The following is a 14,814-nucleotide window of genomic DNA, read 5'->3' on the forward strand; positions in this document are numbered from 1 at the left end:
TCGTGTGCTCGCGCGCCAAATCTCAGCTGTCACTTCTATTCGCAGATAAACGCGATACGCCCAACATTTATAATAACATTAATGGGAAGCAAGTTCCCATAGCGGAATAAATCCGTGTACCTGCCATGCATATTCCATCTAACCGACTCAATACATATACACTTCAAACGGTTACTGCCAGCGTTGGCCACACGACACGGCTTACAGGATGGGTGTACAATACGCACGGGGGTGTCCAGGAGGCAGAATTGCTAAGACTGGCACAGCCGTTTTCCGTCACTAAAACCACACTCTCCCTTCCTTATCTCTACTTAACTAGGACCGAGGAAGACAAAGTTAACTCACTGATAAGCAGGCTTTAACGCTTTGCCCTTGGATTGCTAAATATAGCCTCCACTGAGAGACTTTTGGCTCGATATACTTGAATACCTTTAGTAGGCTCGCAGATGTCCACATGACAGCTCAATACCAGCGAAGACCTACGCCCACACTGAAACATCCACACTGGTAGGCACACCCTAAATTCTCTAGGTATTACCACAGTACCCATGACCAATGAGAAATTCAATATTTCCCATTCGACACAGGATAATTTTTATAGCCCTCCTATCACTAAGAATATGCACCCTATTCGTCACGAATCCAGAAGGCCACAACGAGCAAAAGCATGGCAGAAAACGTTATTTAACTACAATGACGTCGTCTATGTCGATGCCACAAAGTATCCGTGTTGACACAAATTCGCCATATCAGTCGTCGGCAGTGTTGCGACGGGAGCCTCCGTTACAGCCTCTTCGGAGTAGGCGGAGGAGGTGGTGGTGGCACTCGCCGCAACAATACCCAATTCACAACTCACAGACCTTGGCGGCGGACGTCGAACGCCCTTTTAGCCGCAGGCGTCAGGAGAACGTGATCTTTTTGTGCAAATGCAACCGGTCAATCAACCCACATATGCTACCTGAAGGCATCAATATAGCCGGATTCGAGACCTTCGTTATGTAATGAACAAGAATGGGGGTTAACCGAGGGGCCCGATTTTTTTTAGTCATATCATAAGAAGCCAGCAAACACTGACACCAAGGACAACATAGAGGAAATTACTTGTGCTTATTAAATGAAATAAGGAAACGATAATTTATAGGAAATTAAAGAGGATGAAAAAACAACTTGCCGCAGGTGGGAACCAAACCCACAACGTTTGCATTTCGCGTGCGATGCTCTACCAATTGAGCTACCGCGGCGCTCATTCAGAAGTGAAATCCTTTGCGTAGGTCATTAGCTGATACAGTCAATCAAGAAAAATTTCCAGAAACACTGAACCAATTTATTTCACTCATGAAGCAGCATGTACTAACGCAAACGCAAAGTAGACTTTCTCGCCTTCGAGCCTGTGTAATGGGACGTGGTATTCCGACTGGTGTCATTCTTTATTATTTCACATGGTTTTTAGATAAGATGTTCTTTTCAGTACTTTATGTTTTGGAATTTTCCAGCCCAAGTACATCTTATACGATTTATAATCTGTAAGTGAAGAAGTGCGTTTTTATTCTGTACTTCTTGTGCTGTAGGTTTCCGATGCACAAAATTTTGCTCATATTTTTAAGCATTTTTGTTCTTATAAAATTTGCCATGTGTATTGTACTGAAATATCCCCCCATACCCTTGTAAGTACACCCCGACAAAGATTCATGTGGCCTTTAGGGCAAACAAAATGCAGTAAAAACATTATTCCATAGGTGAGGGTGTCAGAAATGAAATGAATTTTGAAGACAAACTTACCAGGAGAGGTTGTGTTTGAGGTGTCCTTCGCACCTACGAAAGGAATATTGCAAGAAAAGGTGTTACTCACGTAGTGTCATAAAATTTCCAACTGCATTAATGACTAAAATTGTGCATTTTTTTTGGAAGCGCATATATTGCCGTGTATGGAATTGCTATATTCAGATTTACAGCGACTCCATTTTGAAGTAAACGTTACTGCATCGCTACTAGTATCTACTTTGGCGCAGATGCTTCGCATATAACGGAAATTCTTACTTTGCAGCTGATTTCACAATTTCACATCTGAAATTGCGAATTTTCACGCGCATTACCAAAGGAAAGGTTTGCTCGAGCGATATTTCCGTGCGCTCATTTCGCAGCTGCTGTCAGTAGTGCGGAATGCATATATTAACGTGCAAGCCAGTAATGAAATAGTTCATCGTGGAGAGCTGATTGAGCAAGAAATGATCTTGGGGTGTTCGTAATCCGTTTCGTTGAATAATGGCCTATCAGAAATGTAGATGACTGAGATGTAAGTGTCTATTTTGGCATAGTTGTCCAGTGGTCCATCAACTGTTATTAACTTACCTGTAACACCAATATAATCACTGACCGGAGCACAGAAATGCTTCAGGTCACCGACACAAGAAAGCTGAAAAACAATCTGACTATGCTGGCCACTTTGGGCGTCTAGAGCAGGCGTACTGGGCTGGACGATGATTGACCGTATTTCAGGAATTAGAAGAACAAGGGTACATTTACGGGATTCGGGGCTCAATATATATAACATTGATATCTTCGTGATACTTTCACTAGGCTACAGTGCACTTCAAAATATTATTGTCGCAGTACCACGCGGACAGAAGACAGGGAGACGTTCTTCAAGAACCGTAGGACAATTGTTCAAAAACAAACAGGCCAGAGACACTTCTTTGTCCTCGCCGAATCTCAGTGACCCACTAGGTGAAGTACGTTAATGTCCATATCTTCGTTGTCATCGGCACAGAATACACGCGTTATTTGTCCCTCCCTGAGAGACCAACGTTCCGATGTTAGACCAGGAGTGCCACTTGCTGAAGTAAGGGTCTTTCGCATAGTTATTAGCTCACATACGGCTTCATGCGGACAACGTGCACAAGTTCAGGACGGTGCATGCGGCGCCGCGTACAATTGGGACTATGGCGGACGACTTCGTACGTGCCATCACTGAGTCGGCGCAATACACGATATGGTCTGAAGTATCGCCTTAACAGCCTCTTGTAGAGGCCTCGTTGCCATGTGGGTGTCCAAAGCCACACTCTGTCGCCGACGACATAGATTACTATTCGACAGTGAAGAGCATAGCACCCTGCGTCCTAGTCTTGCTGCTGGCAGAGCCGCAAGCGTGCTAGCTGCTGAGCCTGTATGCAAAGTTGATACAAGGTAGGATGCGTCCCAATTTTTATATTCAACATCCACGTACGTGGATAGCATGTCTTTAATTGTTTTGTTTAGGCGTTCTGTTAATCTGTTGGTTTGTGGATGGTAGGTGGTTGACTTCCGATGAGCCGTTCCACTGAGCAGCAAGACGTGATCTAAAGGTGCAGCCGTGAATGCGGTTCCTCAGTCTGTTATTGCGACGGTTGGTGCGCCGTATCAAAACACAATGTGCTCAATAATAAAGCGCGCCACCTCAGCTGCTGTGCTTCTGTGGATTGCCTTTCTTTCATCGTAACGTGGGAGACAGTGGGTTGCAACGATAACAAAGCTATTCCCTGCCGTATAAGTAGGAAGTGGGCCCAATATATCTATTCCGAGTTGGTCAAATGGTTTTTGAGGAGCCTGGACGTGTTGTAGGAGGCTGGCTGGTTTCAATGGAGGCGACTTGCGCCTCTGGCAGTCGAGGCAAGTGCGGACGTGATATTTCGCGGTGGTGGTAAGTCTCGGCCAGTAGTACTTCTGCTGCCGTCTGGCCAACGTCCTCGTGCAGCCTAGGTGACCAGAAGATACCTCGTTGTGACAGACTTGAAGTACATTCGTATGAAGAGCTGCTGGAATGGCGAGTAGATAGGGGGTCCCGGTCGAAGAAAAGTTTCTCTTGTAGATGACTTTGACCCTGAAAAACACGGCAACAGTTCTGTTGCGAAAATTCTAGGCGGTTGCGCATACCTGCCCTCTAAGTACGAGGGCCGTTTTTTTTTCAACCTCCGATAGGCTATAAATAAAAGACAAGTTCATCTAAAACAATAATTTTATTACCAAAAGATTAGTACAGTTACGCTTACTTTTCGACATAATCACCGAGGAGATTGAGGCATTAGTCATATCTGTGGACAAGCTTTGCAATACCCTCTTCAAAAAAAGTTGCCGCCAATGAATTCAAGTAGTCCTTGACGTTGGTTTGAAGGTCACCATTGGTTTGAAAGCGCTTCCCACCAAGCCACGTCTTCAGTCCAGGAAAAAGATGAAAGTCACAGGGTGCTAAGTCTGGACTGTATGGCGGATGATCGAAAATGTCCCATCCAAAATGTTCGAGAAGCGGTTGAGTTGCTCCAGCAGTGTGTGGACGGGCATTGTCATGGATCAGAACAACTCCAGCGGTCAGCTTTGCTCTTCGTTTGTTCTGAATGGCTCTACGCAAACGACGTAATGTTTCACAATAAACAGCTGCAGTGATTGTGGTTCCGGGCTCCATAAACTCCACAAGCAACACACCTTGTTGATCCCAAAACACAGTAGCCATGGTCTTTCTGTTGTTGAAGGTTTTTTTGAATTTCTTTGGTTTGTTTGGTGAATTTGAATGCATCCATTGTTGTGATTGTCGTTTTGTTTCCGGTGTGTCGTATTGAATCCAGGTTTCATCCCCAGTCACGATTGATTTCAAAATGTTGTCTCCTTCATCCTGATAACGCTCAAGGAACTCCAAAGCTGACGCCATTCGTCGAGTTTTGTGTCCGTCCGTCAACATTCTTGGGACCCAACGTGCACAAAGTTTTTTGTAGCGTAACCGTTCAGTAACAATAGAGTACAAAACAGACCTTGAAACTTCTGGAAATTCCGTAGATAAAACAGTAATGGTTAATCTGCGGTTTTCTTTAACCATTCTGTCAACTCGTTGAACCAGGTCATCTGAAACGACAGATTTGCGTCCTTGGCCCCCTTCATCATGCACATCATTACGTCCATCTTTAAAATTTCGACACCATTCACGCACAACACCATCACTCATGAAGTTTTCCCCATACACTCGACTCATTCTCCGATGGATTTCTGCAGCACCATGGCCTTCAGCCTGTAGAAAACGAACAACACTTCGCAATTCACACTTGGCGGGAGCAACAATAATGGCAGCCATGTTTACGTGGCTGTAGCACAATGCCGACTGACGCCTGAATGTCAACAATGGCGGAGTGTGTAGTGCGAGAGCTGCGCAGTCGCCTACAGCGCATGTCCGCCTTCTGCTGCCCGCGTATCGTCTGCACGGAGCGATCGGAGGTTGAAAAAAAAAACAGCCCTCGTAATTGATGAGTTCAAGCAACTCAGGGTCGTCCCGTTGTTGCGGCGTGATGGTAGATGTGTCCAGAACACAAACAAATACCGAGTCTTCTTGGGCGATCGAGACAGGAAGTCAGCATCCGTATATCGTTTCCCCGACTTGTACTTGACAGTCATGACAAACTCTTGCAGCCGTAGGCTCCAACGCGCCAGGCATTCCGAAGGATCTTTAAGGTTTGTCAACCGACACAGTGACTGGTGGTCGCTGATAACTGTGAAGTGGCGGCCATAGAAATAAGGATGAATTTCAGAATCGCCCATACTACGGCGAGGCATTCCTTCTCAGTTGTGGAGTAATTAGCCTCTGTGCGTGAAAGTATTCTACTTGCATAAGCAAGTACTCTTTCAGTGCCCTCCTGCTGCTCCACAAGAACAGCTCGCAAGCCAATATTGCTAGCATCAGTGAACCATCAAAGTGAACAAGCACTGGAGGTGTCTGGAGACGTTTCCTCAAGTCATTGAATGCACCTTGCTCTTCGTCGCCCCCATATAAAAGCAACGTTGTCTCTCGTCAGGCGACTTAACGGCGACGCAATGCGAGCTGGTACGAGCTGGTACACAATGCGGGATGGTACGAGAAATTGCGCTACGGCGGCAATTTTCTCAGGATCTGGGCGAACACCTGCGTCGCTGACGACGTGACCGAGAAACTGTACTTCTACGAAGCCAAAGTGGCACTTCTCCGTCTTCAGGGTGAGGCCGGTGGACCTGATGAACTGCACAACCGCTTCAAGCCGTTCGAGATTTTCTGCAAACGTTGCGGATAACATGATGACGTCGTCCAGGTACACTAAGCAGGTTTTCCACTTGTGACCCCAAAGGACAGTATCCATGAGGTGTTGGAACGTAGCAGGGGCAGAGCACAAGCCAAAAGGTAAGACTTTAGGTTCGTATAGGCTGTCTGGTGTCAAAAAAGCGATTTATTTACGGTCCCTCGGATCTACCAGGATTTGCCAATATCGAATTTTAAGTCCATTGAAGAGAAGTAACACGCGTGATGAAGCCTGTCGAGTGAATCATCTATACGGGGAAGCTGGTACACGTTTTTCTTTGTCACCTGGTTTAGTTTTCGCTGGGCCACACAGAAACGCAAGCTGCCGTCTTTTTTCTTGACTAGAACTATAGGAACTGCCCAAGGATTCCTTGATGGCTGTATCACGTCGTCTTCCAACATTTTTGTCACTTGTATGGCTTCACATTCTCTGGGAGCCACACGATAAGGATTTTGGTGAATTGGTCTTGCCGTACTCTCTGTATTTATCCGATGCTTCGTTAGAGGCGTCCATCCGACGCTGCACGTCAACGCAGAGCAGTCATTGAGCTTCGACAATCGCATGAGAAGCCGCTCTCGTTCGTGTTGCGACCAATCAGTGCTGACGTCAAGTGCAGAAGCTGGGTCCTGCATGGGTGCTTCTTCGAGTAGTGAACAGCAGTCGCGAACATACGCAATACCACCATAATAAGCCACAGCTGTGCCCTTTGGAAGGTATTGCGGCTCTTTGCTAAAATTGGTTAGTAACAGGTTCGTGCGCACGTCGGTGACATTTACAATTCCTCGTGTGACCGAGATACCATGAGTAAGCAACAACGTGGTTATTTCGTCGGCAGCTCCTTCGCAATGAAACGGTGCGTCACATGTTAGCGAAACAAAGGTACATGGTCAAGGTGGGATGACGACATCGTCTTCTGGTAGACGAAAGGAGTTGCGTTGCGGCGATAAGCAATGGACTAAACCAGGGCTTTCATAAAACGTCACCATGTGGTCCGGGATGTTAATTACGGTGCCACATTCCTTCAGGAAATTCATTCCAATAATCAAATCTTTACAGCTCACAGGGAGAACGATGAAAGCGGCCACGAAAGAAGAACCCCGGATACTAATTCTAGCAGCACACCTACCAGTAAGCATCAGTAATTGCCCGCCGGCCGTCCTTATTTGAGATTCCGTCCATGGCGTCTTTACTTTCTTCAGGCGGAGGACGAGTTCCGGTCTTATTATAGAGAAGTCAGCACCAGTGTCAACGCTGTCACCAGCTGTCCAACCACCAAAACATTAATGTCGGCGCTCACAATTTGTTCGGTGTCGGGGTTCATCGGCTTCACGTCGTTTTGCGGCGAGAGTGTTGGGGGCTTTTTATTGTCTTGCGGTGGACCTGCAACCTTACCACCAGAGGTCACCAACTTCAGTTTCCCCTGCGTGGCCTGGGTGACTTTCGTCCTCGGAAGCAGCAAAAGTACGTCCAGTCGGGGAAGGCATCTGACGTGGAGGGGTTGGAGAGCATGACCGACGGCCAAATACGAACTGAACATGTGGCACAGATTCGTCATTCGGGTGCGCTATTGGAGGTCGCTGAAAAGCAGTTTCGTCTCGGCGAAGCATGGAGTCGTCATTTGCACGTAGACCATAGGACCACGGATGAAAAGGTCGAAATGATGTGTCGCGATGGCAGCAATGACGCGAAGTGTGGCCGGCGGCACCACAGGGAAAACAGAGTAGGCGCTTATTGGCGGCACGCCATGCGTTGGTTCTCCGAAATTGCAGCCGTCGCATAGTGTAGTTTTGCGGCGTTCACGAAGGCGCTGTGAACGGTGGCTGGAGGTATGACTGTAGCTGCGTAACGGGTGCGCGCCTCGTAGCCTCCTTCTGCGGCGGCGACCAAGGAGCGACTTTTGGAGGCTGGTGGTATGGCGGCGTGGTTGTAATGGCTGGTGGACATCGGACGGACCTTGCGTAAATGATCATGGGACGCTAGTGATCTTGAAGATCAGCTGCTGGTAACGCCTGCCTGATTTCGTCATGCACCACTCTGTCGATTGACGCTACGGGTCTATCCACAGTCGGTGCCAGAATCTTTTGAATTTCTTCTCTGGCGAGTTCTCTGATCAATTCCCGCAAGGGTTTCCGATCTCGCCAGTCACTGCGGCGGCATTTAGTGTGGTGCTGGTGGACAGTCAATCGTACTGCCTGCATCTCTGATAAAGGGCTGGCTCAATAGCCGCAGCCTCTTTGATAAAGTCAGCGATGGTGACTGGTGGATTCCGCACAAGCCCCGCGAACAACTCCTCTTTTACACCTGGCATGAAGTAGCGCAACTTTCTTTCTTGAGTCATGTTCGGGTCGGCTCAACGAAAGAGGCGGGCCATGTCGACGGCGAACATTGTGACCGACTCATTAGGTTGTTGTACCCGTAGCTCCATTATCTGCTGGGAGCGGTCGCGTCGGTCGGCACTCGGAAAAAGTATCCGTGATTTTCTGACGAAAGTCGTTCCATGTCGTTAGGCTAGCTTCACGCTTCTTGTACCAAGTACGGCCACTGTCGTCAAAGGTGAAATAGACATAGGAGAGCTTCTGCTGCTAAATCCACTGGTCAATCTGTGCGACGCGTTCGTACTTGTCAAACCAGTCTTCAATATCTTCGAACGCTGCACTGCGATATTGATCGGTAACCAGAGGGTGCAGAACGGTTACTTGCTGTGGACTGGAAAACCGGCTTCGTTGGGGTGCTTGCGGTTGGCTGGTTTAGGCCACTGCGAGATGTGTGGAGCTCCTGCAGAGAGGTGGCTGAAGAGGGGAGAACTCCGGGGAAGGCCTAGCAGTCGACGACTAAAGCGATGCACGGGTGTCGTAAGTGGTGATAACCTGTCCGGGCTTGAAGGACGTCTACCAGAAGGACTCCGGAGCATCAGGCGCGGTTAGTTCCCCGCACCTCTACCAGTAATATGTTTCAACAGAACTGCTTGTTGGCCTAGTTGTTGCTTGCTAAAGGACATGTTTATTTGCCGTAATTAAACACTCACAAAAGGAAGACACATAAAGACAGCACGGGCTGCACTTCCGACCGATTCATTTTGGGCAGTGTTTGAACCGCACCGATGGCACCGGCTGTTGGAACCTCAGCGCTGCCACCAGCTGTTGGAACCTCAGTGCTGACACCCGTTGTTGCAACCGGACCGTTGGCGCCCGTTGTTGCAAATGGGTCGCAAGCCCCAAGGGTAGCGTTGGCCTGGCGGCCTGGGGCACACTGGAAGCATCCGAAGGTCCCAGCAAAGCATGAGGCGACTGCTAACAGAACAACTTGTTTATTCTAGCATCGCAAAGAGCGGGCGGTCAGGTCGACCGAAGTAGAGAGACGGGAGAGCACGTTGCTCAACAGAAGAAATCGGAGCCTCTCTCCTGGCGTCCGGGGGCAGCTGCTCTTATAGTCTCGGAGTTGAGGGCAAGAGGGAAGGTCACGGGACTAGGTCACATGACGGTGGCGACGGACGGACTGAGAGACACGTTGGGACAAGGAGGTGACGCATCAGCCGGGCCGGCGCCGGTCAGACCTCCTCGCTTCACACTGGGGGAGCTCCTCTCCCCGGCTGCCGCGCTTTGACAAGCGTGGGCACACACACACACACGCACACACAAAGACACGTGGCACTGAATATGCCGGGACGCGCTCGGCGGGGATGCGTCGCGGCCGCTCCGAACGGGCCAAAATGTCCGCCGCTTTGAACGAAGCCCCGGCGTCCGTTGAATCCGCGCTGGCTACAGCGCGCGTCATAGGCGAAACGTAACAAACCGCCCCGCCGGGGGAAGGAGATCCCGATGGTCAGGGGACTGCATCCGCTGTCCGGAGGGATGTCGCTCGATGATGCTCATAACCGAAGTCGGTCGTCCCTCGGCGTTTCTTGAGCGCAGCGCACCGAGAAGGCCTCGTTCTCACGTTCAGGTTCACACAGGACACTGCAAAGTGACTTCGGGAGAGTTCTCATTTTTCTCTCGTTCCCAGCAAGCGTTAGAACTACGCCGAAACTCAGCCGCTCAGTCAGCAAGCACGGCACAACCCTCACTAAGCCATGCCAGGCTCTTTCCCCTTTTATACTAGTGCCTAGTTCCTTACAGTAGTCTAGCAGCACTCAGAACGCGTACACAAATCGGAAAATTGCACTAGAAAGCACATCATCACTTTGAAACACTACACAAAAGCAATATGTTAAAAATCCTGCCTCAGGAAGAAAAACATCAATAACAAACAATTTTGAGGCTGATTCCCACGTTAGGGGCTTCGACTTAAGCCATCGGCGTTACCGTTGAGACTCCCCTTATTGTAACGCCCCTCAAAAGAATCTTGTTGCAAAGCGAGGCTCCAGTGCAGGAGGCGGCCATTTGTGAAAGAGATAGTCTGCAGCCATTGGAGAGGGCAGTGATCCGTCTCGAAGCATGCGAAGCGGAGATCGCAGCGAGCGACCGTACACTAGCTCAGCTGGCGAAAACACCGTAGCCGCATGCGGCGCGGTCCTCCATGCAAACATTACCCCAGGCAGAAACAGCTCCCAGTCAGTTTGTTGTTCAAACCACAATGCTCTCAACACGCGCTTCATGACGGAGTGGAGCTTCTCAACGGAATTCGACTGGGGGTGGTGCACTGAGCTGTGTAACAGCTTTACCCCGCACCTTTCGAGAAAGGCTGTCGTCAAAGCGCTAGTAAACACTGTGCCCTGATCTGATTGGATTTCCGCAGGAAAACCAACTCGCGCAAATATGGACAGTAGTGCATTGACTATCTCAACTGAGCTGAGTTCTTTAAGCGGCACTGCTTCAGGGAAATTTGTCGCTGGGCAGATCACAGTCAAAATGTGTCTGTACCCCGTGGCTGTTACCGGCAGAGGTCCCACTGTATCAATAACGAGCCGTCTAAAAGGCTCCGTAATGATAGGTACCAACTTCAACGGCGCCCTCGATTTGTCCCCTGGTTTGCCCACCCGCTGACAGGTGTCGCATGTCTTCACAAAGTGGTCTGCGTCCCGAAAACACCCTGGCCAATAGTACTCTTGCAAGAGACGGTCCTTAGTTTTCTTAACTCCTAGGTGTCCGGACCACGAACCCCCATGAGACAAGCGCAACAGATCCTGACGATAGCACTGAGGCACGATCAGCTGATCGAACTCCACTCCCCTGCGGTCTATATACTTCCGGTACAGGATCCCACCTCTTTCCACAAAGCGAGCATTTTTCTTGGCGATACCTTCCTTGACAATGCAGCGTATGTTTTCTAGGCTGCCATCCTTCTTTTGCTCGGCTATCAAACCCGACCGGCTGACGTTTAGCAACCTATTAAGTCCGTCTGACGTAGGCGCGATGAGCAAATCTTCAGAAAGCTCTTCTAACTTTCCCGCATCGGGAATTTCCTCTCCAGTACCTGGTGTCTTTAACGCTACAGGCTCAAATTTGTTCAGTTCGGGCGTGCTCTGAATATCAGCATGCTGCGCCTCTGATCCTTTCTCATGGTTCGACAACGTCGGCCCCGCAACTACCGCCCTTGCAGCGAGCTCCCGAACCTTCGATCTGGTTAAGGCCTGAACGCTAGCCTCAACAAACAAAAGCCCCTTCTCGCGCAGGAGGTGATCGGACCTGTTCGAAAATAGGTACGGGTACTGGGGGGGCAGCATAGATGACACTGCGGCCTCCGTCTCAAGTGCTCCGAAAGGTCCTTCAATAAGCACTTTTGCTACGGGCAGACACACGCTATGAGCTTCCACGGCTTGCTTGATCCATGCGCACTCGCCCGTGAACATATCGGGTTCTACGTAAGAGGGGTGAACTACATCCATCGTAGCTGCGGAATCGCGAAGCACTCGGAACTCCTTCCCGTTCACGAGGAGGTCTCGCATGTAAGGCTCGAGAAGCTTCATGTTCTCGTCAGTGCTGCATAATGACAAAAACACTACTTTTGTTTTTGTTTCCGGACACTGCGCCGAAAAGTGACCCGGCTTCTGGCACGTATAACACACGCGCGCTTGCCTCGTCTCGAACCGCTTTCTGCGTTCGGCTTCGGCTGCCGCCGTCTCCTTACGTTCGGTCGGACTGCTTTCACTCGCATCCGCACCACGTGTGTCCCCCTTTGCTCTCATGGGCGTGAACTTCGGCCTCTCAAACTTGGAGCCAAATTCACCCTTTTGACCGTCCTTAGCTCCGCGAGCCCGACGCATCACAAACTCTTCGGCTAGCTCAGCGGCTCTAGCCACCGTACTAACGTCTGGCCTATCCAAGACCCAGTACCGCACGTTCTCAGGTAACCGACTATAAAACTGTTCTAGCCCGAAACACTGCAGAACTTTCTCGTGGTCACCAAACGCTTTCTCTTCTTTGAGCCACTCCTGCATGTTTGACATTAGCCTGTAGGCAAACTCTGTATATGACTCACTTTTGCCCTTCTCATTTTCTCGAAACATCCGACGGAACGCCTCCGCCGACAGCCTGTACTTTTTTAGCAGACTCGATTTCACTTTGTCGAAATCCTCTGCCTCCTCTCTCTCCAAGCGAGCGACTACGTCGGCCGCCTCGCCGGGTAACAAAGTGAGGAAGCGCTGTGGCCACGTTTCCCGAGAGAACCCCTGCTTCTCGCACGTTCGCTCAAAGTTAACCAGGAACAAACCAATGTCCTCTCCAAGCTTAAACGGCCGCATTAGGTCAGTCATTTTGAACAATACTCGTTCTCCTGCACTGTGTGCCTGACTTCCATTACGAGCGCGTTCCATCTCCACCTCGAGACGCTTCATTTCCAAAGCGTGTTGACGGTCACGCTCTTTTTCTTTCTCTTGTTGCTCTCGCTCTTTCTCTTGTTGCTCTCGCTCTTTCTGTTCTTTAAGTTCGCGCTCCTGTCTTTTTGCCCTCTCCTCAATGGTCTCAAGGCATTCCGACAGCTCGTCATCCTCAGCTTCTAACTCAAGAATAGCCCTTAGCAGTTCTGGTTTTCTGAGTTTGTCTGAGACATCCAGACCCAACTCTCTTGCAAGCTCCAACAATTTCGGTTTGCGCAACGACTTCAAATCCATGGCTGCTCTGAATGCTGCTTTCTCTACTGCCTACTATTGTCTTGCCGCAAACTAACCCGGCAGCAACGACAACCACAATTACCAGCTCTGTTTCTGACACTAACAAAAGCCTGGCAAAACTCAGAAGAAGAAAGTCCCGCACTCACCAAACCTCGCAACCAAGAATTCAGCGCAGTCGTTCCGCTGCAGGCAACCAGTCATCACACAGGGCTCGTTGCACTGCTCCCGGATGGTCGTTGTGCTGCTCAGCATACAGTCAACCGCATATCTCCGCTGCTGGCCTCCGTTGTCGCGATCTCACCGCTGGCAACCAGATGTTTGAACCGCACCGATGGCACCAGCCTTTGGAACCTCAGTGCTGACACCCGTTGTTGCAACCGGACCGTTGGCGCCCGTTGTTGCAAATGGGTCGCAAGCCCCAAGGGTAGCGTTGGCCTGGCGGCCTGGGGCACACTGGAAGCATCCGAAGGTCCCAGCGAAGCATGAGGCGACTGCTAACAGAACAACTTGTTTATTCTAGCATCGCAAAGAGCGGGCGGTCAGGTCGACCGAAGTAGAGAGACGGGAGAGCACGTTGCTCAACAGAAGAAATCGGAGCCTCTCTCCTGGCGTCCGGGGGCAGCTGCTCTTATAGTCTCGGAGTTGATGGCAAGAGGGAAGTTCACGGGACTAGGTCACATGACGGTGGCGACGGACGGACTGAGAGACACGTTGGGACAAGGAGGTGACGCATCAGCCGGGCCGGCGCCGGTCAGACCTCCTCGCTTCACACTGGGGGAGCTCCTCTCCCCGGCTGCCGCGCTTTGAAAAGCGTGGGCACACACACACACACGCACACACAAAGACACGTGGCACTGAACATGCCGGGACGCGCTCGGCGGGGATGCGTCGCGGCCGCTCCGAACGGGCCAAAATGTCCGCCGCTTTGAACGAAGCCCCGGCGTCCGTTGAATCCGCGTTGGCTACAGCGCGCGTCATAGGCGAAACGTAACAGCAGTGACCCAAGAATATATATATATATATATATATATATATATATATATATATATATATATATATATATATATATATATATATATAAACGAGAAGAAAGGCGGTTAACCGAGGAACCCGATAATTATTAGTCATATAATCAGTGTTTGTTGGCTTCTCATTATATATATATATATATATATATATATATAAATATATATATATATGTATAAATATATATATATATATATATATTCATTTTGGGCAGTGACCCAAGAAATTACATATATCTATATATATATATATATAAATATATATATATATATATATATATATATATATATATATATATATACATACACGCATGCGCTGGCTGTTCATAGATCTACGTAACCCAGCGGTCAAACAAACTAGTTTCTGATTTATAGAGCACGATAGATGTATCACTAATGCAATTTGTACATTTCCTTTTTATATAGTAGGCTTCCATAAGCTCACGTGCTGTTTGAAATCTACTACTGCCAAGAATCCTGATCCAGTGTCGCAGTATAACACGGACAGTAGACAGGGAGACGTTCTTCAAGAACCGTAGGACAACTTGTTCAAAAACAAATAGGCCAGAGACACGTCTCCTTCGTCCTCGTCGAATTTCACTGACCCACTAGATGAAGTCCGTAAATGTCCCTTTCTTTGTTGTCGTCCGCAGAGAATACACGCGTCAATATT

The 14,814-nt window shown here is 49.2% G+C and overlaps 1 protein-coding gene across 1 annotated transcript in view; it reads right to left on the reverse strand.

The window, feature by feature from the left end:
• Positions 1-14,814, reverse strand: part of LOC139047299 (uncharacterized) — a 1,527,628-nt gene that overhangs the window by 1,301,230 nt on the left and 211,584 nt on the right. The window contains exon 5 of the mRNA XM_070521114.1: positions 1,780-1,812. Within this exon, the coding sequence (XP_070377215.1) occupies positions 1,780-1,812 (33 nt within the window). The remainder of the gene's footprint in view (positions 1-1,779; positions 1,813-14,814) is intronic.

Source organism: Dermacentor albipictus, chromosome 7 (genome assembly GCF_038994185.2).
Source record: "Dermacentor albipictus isolate Rhodes 1998 colony chromosome 7, USDA_Dalb.pri_finalv2, whole genome shotgun sequence".
In the NCBI taxonomy this organism is placed as follows: domain Eukaryota; kingdom Metazoa; phylum Arthropoda; class Arachnida; order Ixodida; family Ixodidae; genus Dermacentor; species Dermacentor albipictus.